The sequence below is a fragment of the Orussus abietinus genome, unplaced genomic scaffold (assembly GCF_000612105.2).
Source record: "Orussus abietinus isolate OABI.00-Male unplaced genomic scaffold, Oabi_2.0 scaffold2, whole genome shotgun sequence".
Lineage (NCBI taxonomy): Eukaryota > Metazoa > Arthropoda > Insecta > Hymenoptera > Orussidae > Orussus > Orussus abietinus.
This window is the reverse complement of record NW_019396012.1, coordinates 3,159,430-3,186,458: the sequence shown is the minus strand read 5'-3', so window position 1 is coordinate 3,186,458 and position 27,029 is coordinate 3,159,430. Positions and strand designations below refer to the sequence as shown.

At 45.5% G+C, this 27,029-nt stretch overlaps 3 protein-coding genes, 1 long non-coding RNA gene and 1 other non-coding gene across 9 annotated transcripts; 3 read left to right on the top strand and 2 right to left on the bottom strand.

Moving 5' to 3' along the window:
- The first annotated feature begins 137 nt into the window (after window positions 1-137).
- Window positions 138-3,027, top strand: LOC105700515 (histone H4 transcription factor). The gene is made up of 7 exons (XM_012426389.2): window positions 138-350; window positions 473-799; window positions 899-1,413; window positions 1,494-1,830; window positions 1,911-2,226; window positions 2,310-2,607; window positions 2,700-3,027. The coding sequence occupies exons 3-7, from the start codon at window positions 928-930 to the stop codon at window positions 2,925-2,927; spliced, it is 1,665 nt and encodes a 554-aa protein (XP_012281812.1). The 5' UTR covers window positions 138-350; window positions 473-799; window positions 899-927; the 3' UTR covers window positions 2,928-3,027.
- Window positions 3,028-3,119: 92 nt separating this feature from the next.
- LOC105700523 (60S ribosomal protein L17) lies at window positions 3,120-4,363 on the top strand. 3 transcript variants are annotated; one of them, XM_012426411.2, is made up of 5 exons: window positions 3,120-3,188; window positions 3,439-3,525; window positions 3,636-3,795; window positions 3,870-4,040; window positions 4,144-4,363. In XM_012426411.2, exons 2-5 carry the CDS (start codon window positions 3,445-3,447, stop codon window positions 4,287-4,289), a joined length of 558 nt encoding a protein of 185 aa, XP_012281834.1. In that variant the 5' UTR covers window positions 3,120-3,188; window positions 3,439-3,444; the 3' UTR covers window positions 4,290-4,363. The 3 variants fall into 3 exon arrangements, with proteins under 3 accessions (XP_012281834.1, XP_012281836.1, XP_012281835.1); XM_012426413.2 differs by lacking the exon at window positions 3,120-3,188 and adding an exon at window positions 3,192-3,220; XM_012426412.2 differs by lacking the exon at window positions 3,120-3,188 and adding an exon at window positions 3,258-3,278.
- Window positions 4,364-4,790: 427 nt separating this feature from the next.
- On the bottom strand, window positions 4,791-24,482 carry LOC105700516 (synaptic vesicle glycoprotein 2B). Of its 3 annotated transcripts, none has more exons than XM_012426392.2 (10): window positions 24,330-24,482; window positions 8,658-8,893; window positions 7,965-8,024; window positions 7,763-7,846; window positions 6,930-7,254; window positions 6,724-6,845; window positions 6,407-6,645; window positions 5,887-6,331; window positions 5,501-5,788; window positions 4,791-5,385 (listed from the first exon to the last, which is right to left on the bottom strand). In XM_012426392.2, the coding sequence occupies exons 2-10, from the start codon at window positions 8,692-8,694 to the stop codon at window positions 5,330-5,332; spliced, it is 1,656 nt and encodes a 551-aa protein (XP_012281815.1). In that variant the 5' UTR covers window positions 8,695-8,893; window positions 24,330-24,482; the 3' UTR covers window positions 4,791-5,329. The 3 variants fall into 3 exon arrangements, with proteins under 3 accessions (XP_012281815.1, XP_012281813.1, XP_012281814.1); XM_012426390.1 differs by lacking the exon at window positions 24,330-24,482 and adding an exon at window positions 17,743-17,849; XM_012426391.2 differs by lacking the exon at window positions 24,330-24,482 and adding an exon at window positions 14,360-14,957.
- On the top strand, window positions 8,902-13,543 carry LOC105700525. The gene is made up of 3 exons (XR_001104138.1): window positions 8,902-11,395; window positions 11,488-11,814; window positions 13,404-13,543. It is a non-coding gene; the product is annotated as an uncharacterized LOC105700525 (long non-coding RNA).
- On the bottom strand, window positions 10,448-10,520 carry Trnar-ucg. The gene has a single exon. It is a non-coding gene; the product is annotated as a tRNA-Arg (tRNA).
- Window positions 24,483-27,029: the final 2,547 nt, after the last annotated feature.

Genomic DNA, 27,029 nt, shown 5'->3' with positions numbered 1-27,029 from the left:
ACTAACGTTTATTTTTATTTTGAAAACTTTGCGTCTTTTTAACTGTTTGGAAATATAATTTGTGTATTAAATGAGGTATAAATTTAGAAAAAGACGTGAATATTTATCCCCTTTCAAAGACCTACCGGGCATCCCGCCAGTAGTGGCCACTAAGCGTCAACAGAGTCGCGTGTCTACTGTGCGGTGTCAAGAGACTCAATCGAAATTTTGTCAAGCTCTATCCCGATCAATTTTGATTATTTCCCTCAACCTATACATTCTGTAGAAAATATAGTTTCTCGTTGCCTTCCAACCGTCTAGTGCTGCGCACAGAAAATGAAGGAAAACGCGCCAAGAAATGAGAGGAACGGGTACGTACGTAGGTGTAATTATAAATATCCTGGCCAGGTAAAACCTAAGATCAGAAAATTATCGTTTACGTCGTTCCATTTTTCACCTGCTGGTCTGTAGTCAATGAATTTCCCTGTTAAAGGTGACTAGTATCTCGCTGTGCACAAAATAACGAAACAGCGAACGACTGGCACTGTTGGACATGTTGATAAGGAAGAAGAAATCGTGTCCGAGATATCCGAGGAAAATGACTCGAATTATTGGACAATAATGTTCAGACTTTGGTAATATGCAAGTGATAACATTTCTAGAATGATAAATAAGGGACCCATTTATTTGTGGACTACAATCCTGGCTGATTCTTGTGCTAATACCTGTTGGAAGCTGCATCCATTTTTATTGCGAAAAAGAGCGCCAATTTTGATCAGCTGGATCGATTGTATTAAATACGAGAAGTTAGATATATGTGGTAAGAAATTAATTTCAACAGTTAGAGAGGCTTTACAAAGGAATTGTATAAACGTAGGAGCTCAAATGTTGGGTGCTCAAATGGCTCGGTCTTTTACAGAGAAATAAAATTGTGGTTACTTTCACGGAATGGCAGACGCAGTGAAAAAATTAATTACAAGTCAAGAAGTGCAAGAAAGGTGCAGCGATTGGGTAGAATCCCAAAAGGATGTTCTGTACTTTGAGGACAATACTGCAAAGAGGAAATTGGAAAATGAACGAGATGAGTTCATTGAAACAGATTCAGAGTTTGATTCTGTCTCGGAATGTGGAGCCAAAAGACGCAGGCTAGCTAAACAGATGAAAGCCGAAGTTTTGCTTTTACTGTGCGAGTGGAAAAATTGTGACTTCAGTATTAACTCCATGGGAATATTTGTTAAACATGTAGCTAATCACGTACCCCAGTTAGAAGTTAAAATAACAGAGGATGAAAAGTCGGTGTACCTATGCCAATGGAAGGGCTGTACTTACGAGAGTGGTATAAACGATGACATTATTCGACATGTTAATTATCATGCCTATCACACAAAACTAAAATGTATTGGCTCTAACATTAGGGGAAGAGTGAAGTTACCCGTAAGAAATATACATAAGACATTAATAACAAAATAAAATTATATTTAATATATATAAATATTTTTAATATATTTTTTTAGAAATGCTACCGAAATTCTAACTGGAAAAATGTCATTGAAATACCATCCGCTCACATTTGTCAATGGGAGGAATGTTTAAAGACTTTCACGAATTACCAAATATATTTATATCATGTCAATGCACATATAGAAACTCATCCACAGGGCAATAAAATTGAAGGAGGTGTAAAATGTAAATGGACTGGTTGTATTGGAGTATATTCCAGCTTGTACAAACTTAGAGAGCATCTAAGATGTCATACTAAGGAGAAAGTAGTGGCATGTCCGGATTGTGGAGTAATGTTCGCTTCAAACACAAAATTTCATGATCATTGTAAAAGACAAATTCCAGTGGATGGTACAGATAACACTGCTTTGAATAAATTAAATCATTTTAAAAAATGCATTAATAGAGTAATGTATATGTTTTATTTTCAGTTCAAGGGTTTCAGTGCTCGCACTGCAACAAATTTTACCCAACGGAAGGTATTCTGCGGGACCATATGAGACTTCATATATTTAATTACAAATGCCTATTCTGTGACATGAGTTGTGAAACACCGTCAAGTCTAGCCAAACATATTCGGTATCGACATGTAACAACTAGATCATTTCCCTGCCAACTGTGTTCACATGCTGCCAAATCGCAGCAAGATCTGGACACTCACATGACCGTGCATACAAGTGGTCCTAACTTTGTGTGCCATTTCGAAGGCTGTTCTTACACCTGTAAAGGTGCTTACATTTTAGATAGGTACTGTGAGACACATATCATGTCATAACTATACTAATGAAAAAATCTACCGATACAATTTTTTATGGATCAATTTTTTGCAGACATATAGAAAGAGCTCATTGCTTAGAAATTCGATGGTACTGTTGTCACGAGTGTCCCATAAAATATCGAAAAAGTTACAGGCTCACGAAGCACCTCAAAGAGGCCCATCATTTACAGTTGCCCAATGGGCATAAACGATTTCAGTATACGCGAGATGACGATGGGTGTTACAGACTTCAAATGGTCCGATATGAAAGCATCGATGAAGATGGTAATGCACCTCAGGACTATCTAAAGCCTCCAGATACGAAGTACAAAATAGAGGTGAATCACACGGCACAATATCCTGAACTTAAGGTAAATTTGTATAATGTTTAATGTTAAGTAAGAAGTATGTGGATTTCGTTTATTCTTTACTTAATTTAATTAATTGCTGATTTTTTAATTAGGTTGTCGAAGACAAGGGAGGTACAAACTTGAATGAATCTGAAACTGAAGCAGGTGCTCAATGCGACACGGCACAGTGCGATGGAAAGTCAATGCCTATTATTTCGAACATCTTAATATCCATCGATGAATTAGATGCAGATGGAAATATCATTGAGAGCAAAATTGTCGAAACTCAAGAAACAAACGAATTACCACCATCGGATGAACCACCCATCATATTGACATAAAATTTACACCAAATATTATCTTATCCAAAGTGATCAATCTATTTTCTTAACAGTGTAAATAATAAAAAAATTACGGTTAAGATAATATTTTTTGAATAGGATTTATTAAATGTATTACCTTCAATTTCTTGTTAAATGCAGCTGTCATTTGGAGATTTGAACATACGCGCGTAAAGTAGTGCTTCAGAGCGCCATCTCAATCTGCGCGCATCTGTGCGCTAAAACGTGACGTCTTTTCCTGTAACGTCGCTTTCTGAAAAGGTACGATGCCGAGCGTGTGATTATTCGAATCGGTTCGCATCCTTTCGATAATTAAGTTTCTCAAGAAATCCATTCGTAAATGTTAAAGATGCAAGTTTTATTTACATTTTCAAAGCGATGTATGAAACCCGAAATGTCAGAAAAGAGAGAGTTACGCAGAAGAACTCGCGTGACAGCGGCTCCCGAAGTGCTTCCGCTGCTACGACCATACTGTCCATAAACTTAAATCGATCTTATTTCTTGATTCCAGAACGCGATGGGACGTTACTCTCATGAACCGAGCAATGCGACGAAGTCGTGCAAGGCGCGTGGTTCCAATCTACGCGTGCACTTCAAAGTAAGTAAAGAAATGTTATAACGGGCATAACCTAACCTCATCTCAACATCTGCAACTTGTGCATCATATTTCTCTTTGTTATTATTAAATATAGATTGAATATTTTTCAGAACACTCATGAGACAGCGCGTGCGATCAAAAGCATGACTCTCCGAAGGGCACAGAAGTACCTGAAGAATGTAATCGAATACAAGGAATGTGTTCCTTTCCGCAGATTTAACGGAGGTGTGGGAAGGTGTGCTCAAGCAAAACAGTTTGGCACAACTCAAGGTATGTGAAAAGACAGAGGCAAATTTTTTTCTATTTTTATGGCACTATTTTTAATGGCTAATATATTTGTATAGGACGTTGGCCAAAAAAGTCTGCCGAGTTTTTACTGCAACTTTTGAAAAATGGAGAGAGTAACGCCGACTACAAAGGACTAGATGTAGACCGACTAGTAATTGATCACATCCAAGTAAATCATGCTCCTTGTCTTCGTAGGAGAACATACAGGGCTCACGGTCGCATCAATCGTAAGTTTCAACTACAATCTTCATAAAATAATTCTCATAATTTCTGCTGTCCTTATTATTTAATGAGCTATGATAATATTTATTTATTCATTAATCTTTACAGCTTACATGAGCTCACCGTGCCACATTGAGGTTATATTAACCGAAAAGGAAGACGTGGTGACGAAAGCCACGGAAGAAGAACCATCTAAAAAGAAACTCAGTAAGAAGAAGCTGGCTCGTCAGAAAGAGAAGATGATGAGGGAATAATTCTGTGATTCATCTTCAGATACTACGAGATCAGCTGTACACTTAAGAAATAAAGTTTACATTGTTCTCAAAAAGGGTACTCCGTTAGGTTATTAATCATAAGGGACTCTAGAACGAAAGTATGTAATTTTAATATGTTTTATTTATGTTGAGTATTCTAAAGATGAGTACAAATACATGGAATACATGTGTTGCAGATCTTAGTATTAACGAGGGCAGTCCCTGTTGCGACGGTGAACAGGCTGTAATTGCACACATGATCTTCGTATATCAACAGTAACTAATACTCATACTAATGAACTAATTGATTTCAATTATAACAGTTTACTACACACAGTGTATCGTTAAAAATAGGTTTCAGGTTGCTAAAAGGTGTGCAATAGTAAATATCTCACCGAAGCGTTTCCCAGTCACTCACACAATTCATATCGACTCGATCCATTTACAAAATGAGAGACATCAGAAGATCGGATCATCCATACCGCATTGATAACAACGTAATTAATCAAATTGAAAGTTTCTTTTATGTTCATACTTCGTTAAACACTCTTCCGTGAAACAAGACTTAATTATTACAATTCGGAGATTCTTAGATATCTATAATATTGAAGAAACGAGTAACGCACAAACTTACATCGTGATGACAATGAGAAGTTACCGAACATGAGAAGTAGTACAAAACACCCAACGCATATGTCTAGCTGATACAGTGTCAAAAAGTTCGAGTGGTTCGGTCTTATCGCCACAACCTAGGATTTCATGGTTTCCGTAAGGACTTTACAATATCTTCTCGAAGTATGCCCCTAAAGGGACTTTCTTTTCATCTTATGACAGCAGTCCTCGTAATACATTTTCATTGTTAACACTTAGCCTATACGATAATCGCCCGTTGTTTTAGTTTCATCTACATCTATACTTTCCTCTACATTATGCTACATGGAACGCTCGTGCTGGTGTCACCTTGAAATGCTTACAGGTATTTGATACAAATGCGTTATGACTATACATGGGTTTTCCTTCAAAGTGCCTTGTAGGCGGTGTCAAGAAAGTGGTTCACGAGTCGTGTTTGGTAGAAATAGGCACAGCATACCTCCTCCTGAAAATAAAATCCAAGGTTTAAATGCGACTCTATCCAGAGTAGGTAAATGATGCGGATGAGAATAATAATTACAGTAATTAAAATTAAATTAATTGAAGTAATAATAAATTACCGATAAGAAGAGCAGCGACGATGAACGTGGGGGCAGGACAATACATGTCTAGAAGTTGTGCTATGACGATGTTGCCGATGATCCCTCCAAGTCTCGCAGCTACCATGGAAATGGCGATGCCGGTAGCTCGAAGATTAGTAGGGAAGACCTCGGTAATCAGACAATCCAAGGCAGCGTTACCGCAGCTAATCACGCCACTGAAAACGGCCGACACGACCAGATTTTGGACCTTATTGTACACGAAGTAGAGACCAACGGAGCAGAGTCCGGAAGATAAGGTACTGAAAACTGAGAGAAGCCAATGATTTTCACATCTGCTTAATTGATACGACGAGACCTCTTTGTCGTCCCTTTGACATCATCTTAAGATTTCGAGAAGCACGTACCGAGGAAGAACTTGCGACCGAGTCGGTCCATTCCAAGAACGGCGACGATGTTGGCGGGAATGGCGGATGCTACGGTGATAAGGGACTCCATGAAGACCGAGGCCCCGATCCTGTTGGAGCAGACATTTTCTACGCTATGAGATCCACGATTGACCACGTAATCGGTGACCTCGCAGATCGAAGTCGGCTGGCCAGGGTGGTCGCGATGGAATTCGTCGAAGCGGTTGAAGAGCTCCGGGAACCACATCATCAGGCCGTAGTAACCGATGTGGAAAGTGAAGTTGATGATGATAGAGATGACGGTGAAACGCAAAATCGGCGAGACAAAGAGCTGTTTGCTGTTGTCCATGATGTCGCCGAGCATGATCTTGTACTTGTTCTTCTCCACGGCACCTGGCTTCACCGGTTCCAAGACTTGGAAGTCGTCGAGGATTAGTTGCTTTACCTGGGTAACGAGCCGTCACTTGTTATAATTATCCGTACGGAAATTAAATTTTGCTCCTGTATTTTTTTAACTCACCATGTAGGTATCTTGAGGTTTGCCAGTGTTAATGGCGTAAATTCCGCGGAAGATACTGAGGGCTTCGTCATATCTACCGCGGGATAGGAGATACTTGGGGGATTCAGGGAGCAGCAGGAGCAGCCCCGCCACGATGAACGAAGGAGCAGCGCAAATCAGCAGGAAGATTCGCCAAGAGTTGTATGTGAACGAGACGCTCGAGATACCGATGTCGTGAGGGATGATCAACCACGCCAAGCCTGAGGAGTAGAACGATTAAATAGATATAGAAAAATTAAAACTAAATAGTGCTGAATATTCCTGGGCCAAGTACCTACCAGCCACGAAGAGGTTCCCCAGGGTCCAGAATGCAGCCATGAAGGACAGCATGGAGCCGCGCTTGGATTTTGGCTGGAACTCCGCAAAGTAGGACCAGATGACGGGTCCACTGCCTCCAAGACTAAGTAAAAAATTCGGAGAAAATCTTTATTAACAAGCAATCTCACTTTCGCGCAATCTTAATGTTGATTTAAAGGGCACTTACGCGGCTCCATTGAGGAACCTGAAGAACATGAAGAGTTCGTAGGACTGGCTGAAGCTAGAGGCCACGATGCAGAGGGCGTTCATGAAGGAGATGGCGATGAGCACCTTGCGGCGACCCAGGGCATCCGCCACCGAGCCCCACGCGTATGCTCCCGCCATCATCCCGATGAAGATGATGGAGTTGAGCCATCCCTTGGCTTGGGTATCGAGCTTCAGGTCACATTGTGCACTCGGCAAGATAAAGGACATGGAAATTACGTCCATCTCCTCGCTCGTGCTGACGAACCCGCAGACCGCCAGTAGGAAGTAGTGGAACTTGCCATATTCTACGCGGTCCAGAGATAGGGAGAGACTCCATCAGTAAAACATGAAATATTTTTAAGTGAGACTTGGGTATAACTATCAATAATTGTCGAAGAATGACAATCGCGTCGATTTCTAATTGTCAAGCGAACCGCATCGCTTCCTGATCCCCAGGAACGTGAGCCTCTTTTTGCCCTTCTAAACTACCTCTAATTATGCTTAATGGCAATTACTGATAGTCCAGATGACTAATTGGGGCGAAATCCTGAAACGGCTCAGGTGTAACGAGAACGACAACTGTAAGGACACTTTGTGCAATCGACCGTTCAAATCGGCACGAAGAAGTGCCGTGCTTGCGAGTTAGCGGTCGGGCCAGAAGTGTTAATTAACCGTTCGAAGGGTCTAATTGCGAGGTCCAGCGCATTTGTTTATCGTTTTCATGACGACTGACGTTATCAGGTCGACTAGGCGATGCCTAGTACCGGATCCCGTAGTCGATCGGTTATCGAACAGCCGAGATGCGTTCCTCACCGGTAAGTTCGATGGCCCTCTCGAAGTCGGCTTTAATGTACGATCCTTTTTCGGGGTCTAGGGTTTTGCCCTTTGACCCAACACCTGGAAATGAAATTTCATTATTCGATGGAACGTCTTATGTATCGTTAAAAAATTATTTCCTTCATCTTCGAGGTCGATCGAATTTGTGAAAGATTCATTTTTATTTAATTCTACCCACCGGCAAGTTCTAGGTCCTTTGAACCGCAGCCGTTTAGACGATCGTCCTTTACATCACACTCTGGAATCGAAAGGAAAAAAGGGTTTACCCAGGCGCAGGAGAGTATCTCTGCTCTCCTGTTGGACGAGCCACCGAAAATGCATGCCGAGGGCACCGAAAATGAGTCGGGATTTAAAAATATCTTCACATCCTCCACCGAAATCCGGCGGCAAGGTGAGACCTTTGCGTCACGAAAGAATAAATTTAGAGGAATCGGTTCGTACCGGTTAACATCCGTCAGGACCGGTTAGAGTAAGGACAGGTCTGAAAGAATTATGTTATGCCCTCTTTTTTCTTATGAAAAGTTCTGCGCCGAAGTAACATCGTTAGCCGTACATTTTTTTTTTTTCTTTTCCCAGCTCGAGCAAGGACGGGAGATTCGACAGAGGACTTCGATATATAAACCAGGTAAACGGTGGGAAATATTATTAGAGAGCCGTGCCCTTCGGGCGCGGAAACTCCGCAGAGAATGGTCCTCGTTGGAATTATCCAGGAAGGACGAAACGATTCGGTTCGTACCCAGAAAACCACTCGGCATGTATTTCCAGGACTCTCGAGAATTTTTTCCCTATACTAGAATATACCTAGGAATATGGAGAGAAAAAAATAGAAACATCAGTTTAAGCCTTTTTTTTTCAACAGGTGGGTACTCACTATTGTCGTGCTTTGAGTCGGGTTCACCTTCTACCATTCTACGATGTCGGCGCGGTTGGGGGAATCTGGCTTGTGGAAGGAGCAGTCAGAGGAGGTGTCTTCTCGTCGGGCAAACCTGGTCGGGGATGTCCTGGGCGAAGGATTCTCGAAGAATGTCCTGGCGATGTCTTCCTGCTGATTCGGCGCTGCTCTTCTGCTGCTCGGCGGCGGGGCTAGGTTCTGCGCTCACTCGCAAGCTGCAAAAAATCGAGGAGTCAGCTTTCTCGACTCTGGCGGTAGTTAAAGGCTCCTTGGGAAGTTCTTTTTTGGCCCTCGTGAGTCCCTGGACCTCGCCTTCCCTCGGGACCTTTGAGAGTTTCGAGACGCGTCCTGAAGACGTCTGTCGGCGCGGCCTGCGCGGAACGGCGCGCGATCTTTCGTCATTTTTAAATTTAAGTCAACGCTAGAGAGGTGGATCGCAGTCGGGTGCATTGAATCAATACGTAAAGGGTTAAACAGGGTCAATTTGGAATAACTCCGATAACGGGCTGCACTCGGCGTTGCGAGTTCGAGTCCGAGATGCGCTCCCTGGAGCGAGATGCGCTCGCACGTTTTCTTCTAATTATTCCCATAAAAATTAAATTTATAGTATACACGAATTTTCTTACATTTTTTAAATTACTTCATAAATGATCAATTCGAGTTTCTACGCGATTTTGAGATATAGATTAGAAAAGGTATGGATTTTTTTGGGACGTTTGCTTTGAGGAACTTTAGCTGAGACATTTGGATCGATCGTTAGCCAAGTGAAAATTTAATGAAAATCCAGAGTCGTTCGTTCCACGGTTCCGATCGCAAGGACGTAATCCATATGTGTACTTAGAGTATACATATGCATGCCGCGCTGTTAAACTCGTTACACAATTGGGCATGTAACGAGGAAAGGAAAATAATGATCTTCGGCCAATAAGAAGCGACCGCGCACCACCTAGCTCCAAAATCATTAGCGCAATTGGACTTAAATCTCCTGTGCTCCTTATGCACTCCATTGTGTAACCCACGTTGTACGTATACCACAAGGGGATGCCGTACGTGAAGCATATGCGTGTACACGTGAACTACGACGGTAATGGACGCAATTTAGTCATCGAAGCTGCGATCAACAGCTGCGAGCGGATAGCGAACCTTGAAGAGGGCATCGTCATGGATGGAAAACTTGAGCCATGGACGTTCTTCGGGGTCGGTCCTTAAAACCTTCAACCAGGATTAAGAACACCATCTTAAGATCTTCAGACCGTGGAAGATCATCGAAAAAAGGGATCTAACAATGGACAAAGAAGACTGCACTAAGCTTATTTGAATTTATCGCTCATCGATAAGCGAACCGATATCGTACAAAAAGATAATGAGGAGTAATACTACAAATTAAATTATGTAAATCGGGAAATAATTTCCATATTGAGAAAAACCATAATTTCAACAGAGCGAAATAAAATGCCGCAAGGAAGATATACCTACATAGGTAATTGAAGTTAATTAAAAAATTCTGGGTTTCTATTATGGCGAGCAATAATAAATACGTGGAATATTAAATATTCTGTCGACGGGATTTATAAATTCATGAATTTTCTCATTAGAAATTCAAGCTCTGGGATTTAGAGGGGAGTGTTCATTTCCCGAATTTTTAGACTGAAGTTTTGCAATACAAGTTATTAATAACAATGCAGGATTGATTTTTAAATGCGCGGAAGAGCCGTAGTAGGTGCCGGACGAGGTGTGCAAGGTTTCGGTGAAAAAAAAAAAAACCTTTTCGACCGTGACAGGACTCGAACCTGCAATCTTCGGATCCGAAGTCCGACGCCTTATCCGTTAGGCCACACGGTCGGTTGAGGGTAGTTTTCTATGGCTCGCATTTCACGTCCATTCCGCTGGAACCCTTATTGATTCTCCTCGCTATGGACCAATGGCGTCGCAGCATCCGACTCTGTCCACCAATCGCGTTTCTGGAAGCTTACGTGGTCGATTCGACGCTTTATCTCGCAAAAATGCACGCCTCGCTGTCAACACTGCCACATTAAATTCCCATACTACCATAAGTTCTTCTAACTCTCTTGAGAATAATTTTCCAAGAGATACGTGCTTTCAAATTTTCCGCCCAAGATGGAGCCCGCGCATGCGCGACAACAGTTCGAACCGTCGTGGTTCAAATCAAACCACCGGCAGAAAATGGTGAGAAATTTATGACATTCTTCTTGAGAATATTAGAAAAGGACGTTTAATAAGAAACCGTTAACACTGGTCGAGTTGTTAGAGTTTAAGAGCTTGTTTATTTTGGATGGATCGATCGCGTTGGTCGATCATTCGACTATTATCGAAACGATCGATGACCTTCTTATCGCGAGGACGAGTCGTTAGTCGTCAGGGTTAATGTCGAGTGCCGGTCGAAACGAGCCCGCTCTCTTTCCCACCAACCGATCCAGATATCCGCTTCCATTGTCGCGTAATAACAGTCCCTGAAAGCTCAACGACATAATGGTAATTGGTAGGAAGGCGTGCGACGTTTTGAGGCTGTTCCAGAAAACCAACGACGACATTAATGGATCTCGACGGACATCCTGCACTAAATACGCGCTAACTGGCCGGCATCATGCTCCAATTTACGCGCGATGCCTTTAATATTCAGGAAAATTTCCGTTTTCTCAGGATTAACCGTTTAATCGAGGATCGTCCGGGGACACGTGGAAATCTGCGGTACAGGGGTGAGTCTGCGATTAATTACCGACACGCTCTGCGGCGTTTATATCGCCTCGCTGAATTAATCACCATTAATGGCTGACGATTATTTCAACAGAAAGTATGGCCGGCATTCGGCCTCGTATGCAAAGCAGCCGCGATACAAGTCTCGGCAGAATTATCCGTGATTGTGCGAGGTCAATTACCAGGCATTAATCGCCCGCCGAGTAATTCTGGAATCGGGTTGAACGATCGACAAACGATCGGCGTGCCCACGCGCTGATTTACCGAGGTCGACAATCGGCACCCGAGGGTGTCCCATTTTCGAAGAGGCTTTGCCCCTGGCAGGAGAGGACGACCTTCGATATCATTTCCACGTTTTCAAAGGAGGACTGCTTCGGAGGAATCTCGTACGGAACATTCGGAAACGAGGAACGTCTGGAAGGTGACTTTGACATTGGCCTCACATTTTTTTTATGCCGCTCTTAACGACATCTTCGCGATCCTAGAAGCTGGCGTTTTAAGAGCCGCGTTTATATTCATTGCCGATTACCTAAACGCACGTAACACTGGCCAATTTTGAGCAACCTTTATTTCGAGGTTTTATTCATTTTTAATCGGTTCCTCGGAAAGCTCTTTCGGGAATTCGTCGATTTCGCTTCTGCCCGAGTGTACAATTTTCCTTTTTTTGATTTAATAACAAACGAGGCATTTACCTCGCGGGACTTGCTTTATTATTATTTTTTTAGCATTCGGAAATGTACGATATTTCCTTCCACCGCCAGTTACTTCGCCTCCGCGATCTGCCCTATTGTTACGACATTTCGAACCGCGATTCGGAACGCGACGGACACGTAACACATCCGTTCTTTAGAAACTGTTATTAACGCGTTCGATGGACTCGGTTTTGTGTCTCATTTTCACCGGCGAGGGCGTTTCTGGACTTACTTTTGCCCCTGGAGAAAATTCGACACGCCAGCAAGCAGGAAATGAAAAAAGAGCCACGCGCGGAATATGCGTTTCCCGTCCCTCCTGCGATTTGTTAAATGAATAATCAATCGGATGCATATTTATAAGGTCGGATACTGCAGTGTCAATCCCGCTGCGACAATTGCAAGCAGCGGGCAATTATGCGCAAATTGAATAACTACATATCGCGCCGACGTGTCCCCATAATCCGCACATTCTCCCATGATTAACGCGCGTAACCGTTACATGCATAGTTCAGCCGGGGTGTAAACTATTGCCCCTGTGTCAATGCATCATGCTCAAAGCAATGGGAGCCAGGGAACGGATATGCACATGCATCTGCAGCCATTCCCGACGACGCGAGACGAGGTTTGCCTTGTCGATCGAATCGATTGTACGTTAATATTTATTCACACGTCTCTATTAAGCGCAATACTCGCCCCCCGAGCTGTACGGGCGGTATTAACGATGTAACGCGCACGTTGTAGAAACGTGGTCCAATTGGCCGTGAATGTGACACTGTAAAATATTAATTCGCATTAAAGAGCCGACCCAAGTGCAGTTACGCCATATCAGGGTAATTCGAATCAGGGAGATTCCATGTTGCGCCGATAAAAATGAGATTAACCGCGTTGAAATTAATTCCGCGTTAAGTAATCCTTGATTAAGAATTTTAACTTGAACATTGGGGTAACCGGTGAAAAAAAAAAAATTGAACTCGTCGCGACATTCGATCAGCGATCTGCCTCTTTCGGAGTTTCGAGGGAAAGAGAGAGAAGCACCGAAGCGAAGCCGGAAGTAGGAAGGTCGCAGTTGCAGGAAGCGAGGATTCGATTGTGCACTCGTATCCTTCGCATGCCTCGGTACGTGAGTGCAGTTTGTAAAAAATCAGGTCGAGTGCAACGAGTTTTCGAGCCAGGACCTGGCTGCAGCTTCGCGTTTGGTGCTGGGTGATCGATCCGCCCGGGGATCCTAAAAGTCAAGCAATTATTGCCGATCGATCGCTGATCGATATATCGTTGCACGTGTTCGTTTCTCTGTTCTTATGTTTACATCGTGTTACAGATACGGCGGTCTCGGGGGGTTCCGAAGCGACCCATTTTGCTCGAGTCTGCGGAAGTGCACTCGCAAGAGATCCATCGTGCTCCAAGTGGGAATAAGGCCGAGCTGCTTGGTCCAACAATGGCGAAGTCGACGCCGAGAGTAAGGCAAGTAAAGCGGTTTATAATTATCAGCCAGTCTTCCAAGGACGTAGTAATCAGTCCCATTGAAGGCGAATTTGTCCAGGGAGAGAGAATGGCCCCGCTGGAGTGACCGCAGCGGTGTCATCACGCTCGTTAGACCCGGATTGATGCGCAAACGCGTTGTCTTAACTCGGCTCGTGACACGTGACACCCGCTGCATGCGAATGCACGAGATGCACTCTAGTGCCGAAACGAAATATCGGGAACTCTTGGGAAAATGTCGCGAATTCTGGAGAAAATGACGCGATTCACGAGAAAATGACGCGAACACGTGAAAAAAAAAAAAAAGGCACGAGTTAAACGCGAGAAATATTTCTTAATGAGAAATCCCGTTTTTTACGCTGCGTCTACGTTGCGACTTTTTCTGCGTTCTGACGTGCGGTCGGATCGAGAGCGATTAATCCGTAACTGGGTTCCGTTCGCGGTAAAGCATTAGAAGCTAGCCAGCAATGGAAGATCGTCTAATGGCTCGTTAGACAATTACCCATAGTAATAGTGAAATTAGCACAGAGGCTGTTAAACAAGCTCAATGGAGCGTGGTCGAGTGAGAACGAATCGAGGCTTGCGATTCGATTCTTAAAAATCGGGGAAACCACGTTGGAGAAATATTTAGTAGGGTATTGTTTTCGCATAGAAAATGTCACTGATCCGCAATCTTGTGGTCGGTTTAAATTTTAGAGGGGTGTCATTGATTATTAAGGATAATAAAGGATTAAAGGAAAAATCTAATCGGGGCGATACGACATTTAATTTCCTTCCAAATATTATAGTACTTACTGCTTTATCGAAGAGTGGAAAGCGAACGAGGATGACGTAAAATCGAAGTTACCGGATAAACGAGTCAACTGGTCCAGAAAGATCGTTCACTGTTTATAAGTATCGTCCAAACGATCGAGGAGTCTCTCATAAAATTCTCGAACATGAGAATTCCGCGACGCCCTCGAGTCAGCGTTGACAATCAGCTGATCGCTGTCAAATCGACGCCGGGGTCTTTCCCGGAAAGACTGGAAAGTTCTTCTATTAAAACTCGCCGCGAACCGGAAAATGAGGATCGAGGTAGTTAGCTCGTAGCCGTCCCCTCGGGAAATCGGGAAAAATTGATGAATTATCCTCCGAAAAGCCGTCGAAAATGGAAATTCGGCTCAAAGTCTGCGATCGTGCACTTCACTTATCTCCCGGTCTCGACGTCTGTCTTTGATCGGCCGCGATTAACTGGCGGACTTTTCCGATTTCCAGTGAACGCGTTTCCTCGCGATTAGTACTTATCGAATCCCGATTAGCGTGTCGCCTTTGCGCGGAATGTACACTTTGCGCCGGTATTTGGAGCCTGATCTGCAAGAGACGGTGAGTCGAGATGAAGTGACCGAGTCGGATCGCCGAAGCAACTAAAAGCTACCTGCCACCTCCCACTAACTATCATCTGGCCGACTGTGTACTCTTATGTGCAACTGACAGTACTGGCGATAGGAGAGGTGACAATACCCTCTGTACACTGTTAGCTTGCGCGGGGAGGAGCGGACGCTCCTCCCTCCAGTCAACTCTCCTCGGGCGGTCACGTGGATTTCACAATTTTTTTTTTTCAAGCAGATCTACGTTTTTCCAAAATTTTCAATGTTACGAAAAGTGTAATTACCATGAAAATGTGCAAGTGCTCGATATTTAGGGCGCCCAAGAAAATGCTTATCGGACATGAACATTTAATAGAAACTCCCCATACAAGGGATGTACCAATTAGGCGGTAGAATGTTACCGGAGATGGCAGTGAACTAATTCAGACATTGTCATTCGACGATGCTCGAGATTGACTCTCGTACGGAGGAGCGCGCGGTTAATCGGAACTTCCGGTCCAAGGAAGTGACGGAAGTCACGCTTCCGTGTAAAATAAAATTCCGCGGTCGCAATAACTGAGATTAAAAAATTCCCCCAGAGGATCGATTTCGAGTTGAAGAAAAAAAATCGATCGCACGATTCTTCGGGAATTTCTTCCGCGTCCGCGTCATGTGAACCGCGTACGGAAAATGAGTTTTCCCACAATTGTTTACGGCTGTTGAAGATACGAGCGATCGACGAGCAGAGGATCGGAAAACGAGGTCGAAATCATTAGCTCCTCCGGAGAACACATCAGGCATGATCTAGACTAAATGAAGCTCCTCCATGTTCGAGTAGATCTCTTCGATAAGCGACTTAGGATATCTAAAATCCATCGATCCGATAAATCCAATTCCACGTCAAAAGTTGACAGGGAAAGTGGTATAGAGTCTGCAGGATCCTTGGACCTCAAGGATCGTTTCGCGAAGCGAAAACAATGCTCACGGCCGCCAATGAGTTCATTCCACATTCATAGGCACTGATAAGCGATCTCACGAAAAGGAGCTCCGATAACGGGGGAAAAATCTTGAAAAATGGAGTCCGGTGTCGCGGGATCTTGGCCTTGGAATATTTTGCGACCTTGAAGAGGCGAAGAGGAATGGGCATTTAGATGGAATAGAGGGTTTAAGGTGTAATTGGGTTAATTTAACGTAGGGCTAAAATTTTAATTCTCGAAGTGGTCACTTCCATTTTCGTGTATGACATGTCGAATTGTACAGTCGGTGATTTTAGATTAGTGGGTTCCGTGACAATTTGTCATGCGATTGTCTTCGCCTGCGTCAGGGGAACGTGTAAGCAGTGACTAAACACGGTAAACGCGAACTTTCGATAGTTCCGAGCAAAGTTCGTATTATCGCTCGGAGGAGCTCCTTTATCAGGGCTTATAGAGGACTCCTCGTGTTTGCGGTGAACAAATTAACAAATCGACCGAGGTATTACGTATGACGAAGAGACACGGGTTGGGCGACTATTTGTCGCTATTAAAACTGGTAGCAGCTCCCCGAACGATCCGACCTCCTTTTGCTTAGGCTTCCTTTTAGCTCCGGTTTCTCGGCTCGAAGAATCGAGGCGCCAGAAAATGTAAAAAAATCCCATAAATTATTACAAAATGCCCCGAAATATTATAAAATATTTTAAACCATCCTAAACGATCCCCTCGCTTAGAATTCCAGGATTACGTAGCAAAAAGTCGAACAGGATCCGGGGGAAAAAAAATGGAATAAAATCGCACGTCGCCGGAGGGTCCTGGTTTCCTTGACCTCTTGAAATGCTCGCGAAAGGAGAGGAGAATCGCGAGAGAAACAGCGGCGAAAACAAGTCGCAAAACATCTCTTAGCCTCGAAAAAGAGGCACCAAGTGGTATCAAAACTCGCGTCGAGCGACAATTAATTGTCACGTCGATCGAGCTCGTTCAACTCCGAGGATGAGCCACGCGCGATCTCGAAGCGCCTTTAAGCGGATCTAACCAGCGAACTCCGAGAATAAATTGTCTCTCTTTGCGAGGAGAGAGAACCCTCGTCAGATTCGCCGAAGCTGCGAGCGAGGACGAGCCTGCTCTTACGTGAAAAAAATCAGACCGCTGACGGTGAAGGAAGTGAGAAACGGAAAATATTGGAAGTTCCTTCCGCGGGGTTCACTAAACGCGAACGTATTGACTTAGGTCACGCTCTCGTGGCCCGAACATCGAAGGCTGGTATATGTGTAATACCTGGCCAGGTATTTTCCTATAATTAAGGGGCCTACGCAAGTCACTCAAGACGGTGTCACAATTTAATTCGGATCTCAGCTGCGTACGACACGGAAAACAGCTGTTCCAACTCCGGAATTTCACGTGCGATTAAATCCCCATTGAATCGGACATACCAGGACACGCACGCACACACGCACACACACATTAATTATCACGACGATGCGGTACTAATGATTAGAGCAATAGATTCGACGTGAAATATTATTTATGAAAATAAATTAATAAATGTCCATCGGAGGGCGCACTCCGCAATGGCTGCAGAGAAAAGTCGTCACTTGATCGTCATTGACAAGACACTATGGTAAATTCTGTACGACGAATTTGTTGAAATTTATCTTTATATGTGGATTTTTAAATTTCGCGATAATCGGCACGAGGAGTGTCACAATTCCGGCGTCCTCTTCTTCGGGAGTCGAAATCCGGGAATTTTCCTCTCGGAGGAGCGACTTGGAGTTGTTTTCCGATGGATTTGCGGGCAGTATTTTACTGGAGGGTTTAAATTACGTAATTGGGCTTAATTACGGAAAGCTTTGGGACTTACGGTGTGCGGCTTGCCAAGTCTTGGAAAAGTTGCCCGTGCCGGGTACAACGGAACCGCGTGCCGAAAGCTCGATGCTTATATACATCTTACAGCTGCGGTCCATCCCCTCCACCGGGCTAAAACATGTCGGCAGAAGATAGAAGCACTCAGGAGGCAACAAATCAAACGACATCCTTTCGTATTACGGGAGCACGAAATAATTGCCGACGAGGAAAGCCCTGCGCACACTCCGCGCCGGTTGCGTAGGTTCAGGAACGGCCTTAAAAGCGTCCTCCAGCCACGTGCGACTTCGAGATACAATTACGCGATTTACCCGTCACTCGAGACACTTGAAACAACGTTACCCACCTTTCTCCACTTCGATTCTACCTTAGAAAATTTTTACAGAATTTTTCGCCGACCTTAAAGTTCATTAAAATCCCAATTCTCAAGGTTGTGTGTTCTAGCGCATTGTATCGAATAAATCGGAAAATGTGCGCGAACAAAGCGTGGTATAGAAAAATGGGTCGTACAAAAGTTACGCGTAATTGTGTGTCCGATGACTTTTGTTTGAGGAATTTTTCGGTGTTATGTCTCGTTGGGACGGAAAGTGGGATGTAAACCTTGGGGGAGTACTATTCCACGGGTTAATCCTAACCGCGACTCCTGAAGATACGGCGGAGGAAGTTAGGAATTCTACAAGAAGGTGATCGTATGAGTTTGTACATGAAACCTCTAAGAAGGTACGTGAATTACCTTCCACATGATTGTTTGCTCGAGGAGTTAGAGCCGAGATAGTGATACTTATTTTGAGAGTGCCGCACATACCTACAATTACCGGGAATGAAACGCGAAACGCGTTCGCGACCTTTCGATAAGTCGATTCGGGGGGACTCGGTAGTATTTATGACACTTACCAAAATCATTAATCCTAGAATTATTCTGGACCTTACTCGTCAATTGAAATTTCTCCCGAATCATTTCTTTTAATATGCGCGTCGAGCGAACGGTCGGCGAAAGCGCAGATGCGGAGGCGCGAGTAAAGTCTAAATTAATAGAAATGTTTGTCAGCCTAATTGTCGCGTCAATTACAACGGAAACGATCGGCATTACTCCAATCGCGTCTCCTCCGCGTCCCGAGACGAAGATCGTCCCGATGGGGCCCAAGCTGTGAGAATTGGAGCACGTTGATAGTCGCATCGTCCACCCGTCGTCCCCCATATCACGATTGTAGAGTCGGAAATAAATTAGAAAAAAAAGAGTAGAATCTATAATAAAATACTCAAAAGTTCGGCGTGCCGTAGAAGACGCCTCATGAATGACATAAACTAGAGCACGTAGCGTCTGTTTGCGCAGCTGTAAATCCACGTGAACGCGCAATACGCGTCCATGTACTCGTTCGTGTACGTTAATTTGCGTACATGTCCGCGATGGCTGCCGACCCGACGGAGGGTGGAAAATTGCGAAATGGACGTCGGGCGTAACTCCCACTTTCCCGACCAAGACCCCAAGACTCGGGAGAAGGTGTCCGGATTCTTCCGGGTCCTTTGACGAGGCGTTCCTTTGCGACTCATCGAAGGGAGGGGTTCGCTCCCGATCGATTCGTCCCAGGACGTCCATGGACCTCCAGGACGCCCAATGAAAAGGCCGACGTCCTGGCGCCCGGCGTTCCGGCAAATCGCATTATTCCGCTCGACCTAAGGAGCCGTTCCTGTGGACACCAGGCTGGCAAAATCGCGAGGAGGTCGCCGTCTCGTCCTGGAGGCTGCCCGGCACTTCTGAGGTCCTGGACCGACCTCCCTACGAGAATCCTTGCCGATGGACCGGGAAATTCCCGCGATATGAATTTTTCCTCCGCACTGGGTGTTCCGAATCCTTTCAAACCCTACAACGTGAATATCGATGCTTCGGAAAGATCCTGACACCCAGCTTCCAATTTTTATTTTTAATCATCCTTATCATGGATTTGTATAAATGGAGCAAGGATCTCTTTATGAGAGCCACGAGGGGCGAATCGCTGTAGGAGTCGCGAATCGGTTGGAAAGTCGCGCGCTCGCGCGGAGGCTCGCGAATCGTCCTCTCGCTCGGTCGGTAAGCCAGGGCCCTTCCATCCCGCGAAGGACTCGCCGAGATACACACACGCTTGCGCAACTCGCGAGTGCGCGGATACGCTCGCCCGCGAATCGCGTGAGTCACCCGGTTGACGTCAGCCGCGTGTGCGCGGGGCAATCGACCGGCAAGCGGTGCAAAGATGCAGTGCATCGGGTGCAATACATTTCTTGGAGTGCACGGACACATGCGCGCGCAGCCTCCCACGAGGTCCACGTGTGAGGATCGACGTACCGTTCGCGAGGGCGCTCCGCGAAATCGAGATCGGAATTTCAAGGGCCTTATCGACCCCGGCGCAGTATCGGATGCACGCTTCTTATTTATTTCTCCATTTTTCACCCCCATTATCTACTTCCGGAGGTTTCGCCTCTCCGATATCCCTCGTGCGAACCCATTAACACCGACCTCGGGTCGTGGGAGAATCGAAGGGAGAAATGCACCAGGAAAATTGCAGAGGCAAAGCGCACTGCGAAAAAATGTGCAGGTGCATCGACAAGATGTTTCTTTGGTTCAATGAATTCTTTTCCTCCGAGTGGGAAGAGGAATATCAAGGAGAGAAATGATTTGCCCTCCTTGCCGCCGGCTTCGCGGACGGAAGAGCGGGCTTCACGGGTTGCCGAGTAAGAGAAAGGAACGCGGCCGCTGCATAGGGGGCTCCCCGTTGCGGAATCGCATTCATTCATGCCTCGGCCCGAGGAGGTGCATTGTAGGTGCACCGTTGCACGACTGCCTTTCCCCTTCGTCTCGCGGACAGGAACGCCGGCGTCGATTTCCTCTCGTTGGCGGACACTTCCTCGCGAAACTGCCAGGGAAAATCGGGCCGGAGAACCGCCTCCTCGCGGAAATTAGCCGGCGGAAAATCGCGGATGCGCAAACGAGGAAGCGGTCGACGGTTAGCTCGTTAAGCCTTATCCGCCCGACGCGGCGCGCGTTTTATCCGTCCTCTCCTCTAATCTGCCATATTTGTCATCTGCTTGTAATCTCGTAAAGTGTCATTGCTTGCTTCCGGAGATTTCCTTAATTAAGGATCAGCCTCTCCGTGAGAAGCGGCAGATGTGAGTCATACATCTAGGAGATAGGAAACGAGAATGGCGTGCCCGGGCCAACGGTAGGGATCGTAATTCACGGGAGTATTTGTAAACGTCTTTACTATGTAGAGGTACTTTTTCGGAGGTTATCTGATAAATGTCACGTGAACGGAATTCCACGTGGTATCTCGGTAAAAAATGAAAAATCCGTGCCTGCCATGCGAGGTTCGCCATGCCAGAAGTCGCTGAATGACTCCGTAGATGACTAATTGGAATTAAATAACGATAACGGAAACGTTTACGCAAATCGTGCCAACGCCAACGCGCGAGGATTAATGTAGATGGTAATTAACAGTGGGAATGAAAAAATTATACTGCGTTCGGTAAGAGGCGGTTTCGCGGGAACACCGCAGAAAATGTTCCCGTCGAAGTTACATCCGGCCTCCGGGGTCGTTAATTCCGCTCGAGTTTCGCGGATTTGTCGCTAAATGCAGCCTCACTTTGTGCACCAACCGACGCCGTTGTCGGCGGCTTCAGGGTTGTCGCAATTATCTGGATTGTTGGGCACCAAACGGGAACGGGGAATCGGCAATCCTGGCGATTTCTTCCCCGATTCTTTCGCGTCACTCTCGCTGTCGTTTTAATGCTCCTTCGCCGAGAGAGCTTCCCGTTCCAATCCATTTCCGCGGGGGGAAATTCGCGGAAAGGGGACTTACGGTTAACTTAATGCCGGTAATAATCTTTAATACGCAAAGCAAAGATCCTGGTCCCTTTCTAGCGCATTGTTGCGCCGCTCCTCGCTACAATGGCGACCGCGATTTTCCGCGGGTGTCGATATTCGAAAACATTATTCCGCCGATACCTCCCTGTTATTAAATCCCTAAATCGCGGTCCTCCCCGTGATTTAGCGAACAATTACAATTATCTGCCCGTTGGCGCCGACTTTATTAATCCGTCGACGGGGAACAAACACGGGAATCGCCGCTGCTTATAAATCACCTTGGCTATTGTTGGCCGATGCTCCCGAGCGATCTCTTTCGGCAAATAAGCTGCCTTTTCGCGGAATCGGGAAATTGCCGGAAAACGCGAGTTTTAGCGATCATGAATGGGAAATTCGCGAGATGAATTTTTACGCCTCGTCAAGACGATGGATTTAACCCCTCTGTAGGTTAGATGTGTCGCGCGAATTAAATGATATTTCGAAAATAGTATTATAGAATTGGAACCATTTTTTTTTTTAACAGCGCAGCCGGAAATTTTTTAAGACACGTTTTTAGACCGAAGGTATTGTCGGGTAAAGGGTTAAAAATTGAAAAAATTCGCGGATGTATTCCACGACCTGAAGTACCCTTTTGCGTTTTGCAACTGAAACTTTTGTAAGAATTCACTCTCGAGAAGGACGATTCGTACGTCTACGTGCTTTTACGGAAAGGTTACGCAGGTGCGAGGAACACGTTCCTCGGCATGTCTGTTGACACTCGCGCGATCGTACGTTCTTCGTTTAAATTTATACAAAATTCAGAAATAGAACGACCCTTTGAAAGAAGTGTCGAGAGACGCATAGGAAGCCGACAGCCATCGAATCCATTATTTGCAACCGCATAATATAAATGTCGCAATTTATTGGAAGTTTTATTCAACTTCACGGATTTCTCTAATGCGACGTTAGAAAAAAATTGTAAATCTATTCAGAAACTTATATCGAGGATATGGGGGTTCACATTTAAGGCATCATAATTTTATTAACAATCATTGCTTAGGGTGTAGGGATTTGATGAACCTTTTTAACATCGTGGCTACGCATCGACGCAGCTCGAAGTACCTCAGCCTTGACCTGCTCTTCGGCCATGAAGTTTTATTGACACGAAGGCGACAGGGTCGTCATTTGAATAGGGATTTTCCATGGCGTAAATTCAAAAATCATTTTTCCCCGTTGCCGCGTCCTCCGAGGTGTCAAGGATTACTTTTAATTCTCCCTAAACGAGGCGACAAGTGTCGTCGAGTTAAGAGTAGCTGATAACGTCATGTAGCGACGAGATTACGGCATAAATTGAAGATCCTGGGAAGGAAGTCACCGATTTGTCGCGCTACAACTGGCTAAAGCTGGAAACTCCGTCTGGGAGCGAAATGAATTTTCATTTCATCTTTTTATTTCCCCCTCGAACTTCCTCCACGGCCAATCAACTATTCGTATCAAAGACCAATATTTGCCGCGTCGTTTCGCGCAAAATAGCGAGCGGTTCGTAATGTTTGTTCGCCGAATGATACGCAGTAACCTTTACGCTAGCTCGTCCCCCGTTTTTTTTTATTTTTTTTTTTTTGGAAACGAGTTGACACCGATTAATTTACATTCACGGTAATGATATGTTCTGCAAGATTCGCACCGCGGAGAAACCGACGCGACGATAAGCGAGGAATTGTTACGGTATGCCGCCTTGAATCCATGGCAGCATCGATCAACGAGTTTTCTAGGCTGGGAGAGGATAAAAAATGAGGTCGAAATAACAGGACGTTTCCTGAAGCGTAGCTGTATCGATAACGTCATTAGGATGACGGAGATCGAACGAGCCGCGATCTCCTGGAGGCTGTTAGAGGTCCAGAAATGCCGCAACGAAGGATATCGATGGCTCCAAAAATTGCGCATCGAATGCTACTAAGGACCCCAGAATTAATACACTCGTTTAGACAATGCTATCTAAGGTCTCAGAATTTCTGCAAACTGCGCTTCGGCTCCACCGAGAGCAACTCGGCCGATTCGCAGCTCTTGCCCCGAGTTTGCATGCATTTGCATCCGCTAAGGACAACCAGGACGCGATCTTCGAACAATAAAAATGCCACCACCCTGTTTGCCAATAATAACCGGCAACTAGTTCTGAGTTCGCCCGCGACGAGGTGGTTTCCAGGAAGAGGGAGGAGCCGGTCATCTGGACCAAAGATCGCGCCGAGGTGCGTATTACGTGAGGACAGTCACGAGATGAAAAACGAGTCGAAGGCTGCGAGGAAGCAGAAGAAACGACTTCGCAGCTTCTCCCCAGAAACCGGGAAATGAAACTGGAGTTAATTGCGATTCCCGCGAAAGCACGCTTTTCCATCAGAATGAAGAAAAAAAAAAATAAGAACAGGAGACTAATCGCTCTCAAGACGCCGTAAATCCGCGAAGCAAGGACGAGGGTCTTACGAGAAGGGGAGAAAAAATATTCATCATCGCCGAAAGGACCCAGGATGCTGGAAGTCGATGAAATAATTTGCCCATAACTGGATCCAGCTGCCTTTGATCGAGCGAGACAAGGGTAGAGGAAATCGATTACAATTGTAACCACTTTTAGCAGAGAATGCGTTTAAACACTTTCTTCGGAAATATTTGAGCATAATAAATATCGCGTCATAATATTAACATCGGCAAAAAGATTTAGTCTTAGTCTATCCATCCTCTGCTTAGTCTAAATAATTGCTCGAAAGGATCGAACTCACCTAATCATAATATCGCGCCGGAAATTAAGGTACGGGGTTAAGGTGTCACTCGTGGCATCCACGCGGTCACTTGACGATGATTCGTCTTCCGGGGTTTTTTTTTTCTTTTTTTTTTCTCGAGTCACTGAGTCGGGGGCATCGGAGCCTGCGACCTGGCAAAACCTCGATGGAACGACAACTGACCGATGCAAGTCCGAGAGGGTCAGCCCGTGGCCAGAGTACGTACATTTGTCAGTACGTTAGCGAGGAGCGTCTCAGGGACGTCGCACGTTTGATAAAAATCGGGCACCCCCGTTTTCGGTACTGGAGTAGAAAATTTTCATAAAATACCCCCCCAAAAAGTCTCGTTTGTGAGACTTTTCTCCTAACTGGTTAAATCGATTAGTTTCTAACTTAACAACGTGAATATCGAGGCTGCAAAAAAAGTCCTGACACCCAGGAGATTTCGATTTTTTTTTTTTTTAATTCAGAGGAAACTTAAGAGCGCCGATTATTTACAGGGAAGCTTAGAAGGTGGATATTAGAGGGGGGAATTTATTTATAAAATTGTAAGAGAAGTGGCTCTTGAGAGAAGGTCTTAACGAGATCCTTGCAGGGCGTGTACTCGAGTTGGAGCAGTAATCTAATTGTTTGGGTGCAGAGTGTTAACGCAGAAATTATTTTCCTGATTGTTGGTCGCGGTTAACCTCACATTAAGTAGAAGGACGATTTATAATAGACCAGAATGCCCAGCGCAGGCAATAATAACTCGTGTCGAGCCGCAACCGGATCTACGCAATGAATATCGATTCGCAGCTCCATTGAGTAACCGCCGTTATCACGGCCACTACTTGTTATCAATGGCAATCCCTAAAAAATCGACATCTCAGAGCAGGCCTTAACTCTCCGGTCTCTACAAAAATGAAGTCCAACGAAGTTAAGTAACACCTAGGCGTTAAAAATCGAAACCTCAGCCCCGAGGCGAAGTCGAGGCATTTCGCTCGGTACTTTGTTGCACGAAAATTGATCGGCCGTAAGTGTGAATAAGAAAATTAGAGAAAATGGCAGAAAGGGACACCGTCCGGGGGCCCGATTCTCTGCACCCCCCTGGACCGTGCTCGAGTTAAATTACTATAAAAGACTTTATCCACTTTAGTCACTGGCCGTCAGGCAATCATCCTATTGCCGTGCCATCGTATCATGAATGACGGTAAGAAAAGCTGGCCGTGCTCAGTGTCACGAGTTACCCTGAAATATTGAACACTCTTCGCCATGGCGAAAAGTTCTCACGGTTCGCCGGCCGACGACCTCGAACTTTACGCCCGAGGATCGGGAACGGAGGGAGACAAAGGACTCCCACAAAGAAGGAGAAACTTGGGACCGTGAAAATTTTCTGGAAAGAACCCACCCTCGAAAAGTCGCACCTAGACATTCCATGTTTGAGAAGAAAAAAAAAAAATATCCTGCGGATAATAGAATTTTTATCGAATCGTTTGAACACACCCCGCGCGGTTCTCTGTACATTCGTCCTGTACAAGATAGGTTAATTTCTCTTTTCTGGGAGGAATTTTCAATTTCTGCCCTCTTCGGCGCCAAGGTGCAATGCAAATGGCCGATCGGATGCCATTCGCGGGCACGTGAGTCATGGTTATCGAACCGAGTGTGTCCGGTTAAAGAAAATGTCCATGCACCTTCTCTATCCGTGTTTGGTTTAGAAAGGAAGGGCGCCTCGGGATATAGGACGGCCAACTGCACCTGCGAGCCATATTTTAAGCGACCGCCAATTTTCCTCATTCTAATTTCCTAATGGTCGATCCGAGCCCGGCTTAATGAAGAGACCGAGATAAATTCGTCACAGTCATGGATACGTGAATCATCGGAAACTGGGTGAAACGTAACGTCGAAGCGAGTTCGCTCGCCCAGCTGATCACCTTAATTACTGTGCAACTTAATAAACCTAAGTACGCGCTCTTACAATTTCTTTGGGCGTATCGCAGGATTTTGTTGTGGCGGTGCATATCTCTTTGCGTCGACCAATTTTTTTTTTCGGCGCAGTTAAGTGTCATAAAGTATAATTTTTTTTTTAAGTAACTATCGTCGCGGGTACGAGTACAGCGTCGTTCATAGAAGTCGGATCGCCGGAGTCGAAAAGTCGGCGCCCATGTGCCGATCAGGAATAATTAGCCGGGCAAAAGGCAAAGCCGCGCAGAAACTGGTTCAGCCTCGTGGCCGAGGGTGAGGTGGGCCCCACGGCGGTCTCTCGTTTTTCTCGGCGCGCGCAGCCGCGCCTTCTGGGTGTGCGCGTCCGCGCGTATACACACGTACACATCCGGTCGCTAACTCCGTAACTTTCCTACTTCATTCATCGGCGCATTCTGCGGCCTTTGAAGGTTGTCCGCGTGCGGGGAGAAACGAGCGCCGGCGGCCGCGGGTGAAACGCGTTCTCCGAAACGCGGCGTCCTTAAGACGTAACCGCGGACGCGGCTACGCAACGCGAGAGTCCGCGAGACCTTTCCCGAAGAGAACCGGGGTTGTATAATTCCCGAGGAGGGCCTCCGGCGGGGGAACCGAGAAGTTCGGTCGATGTCAGTGACCCAGAGAAGGCGCCCGTCCGTTCCCGGGAACGCACGAGCGGCCATTCCGCGGATTCCGCGCCGTGGGCTCGAGAAAGGCGACCGGGACACCGCCGGGATAAAAAGTCGACGGTGAAATAGGTTCCCC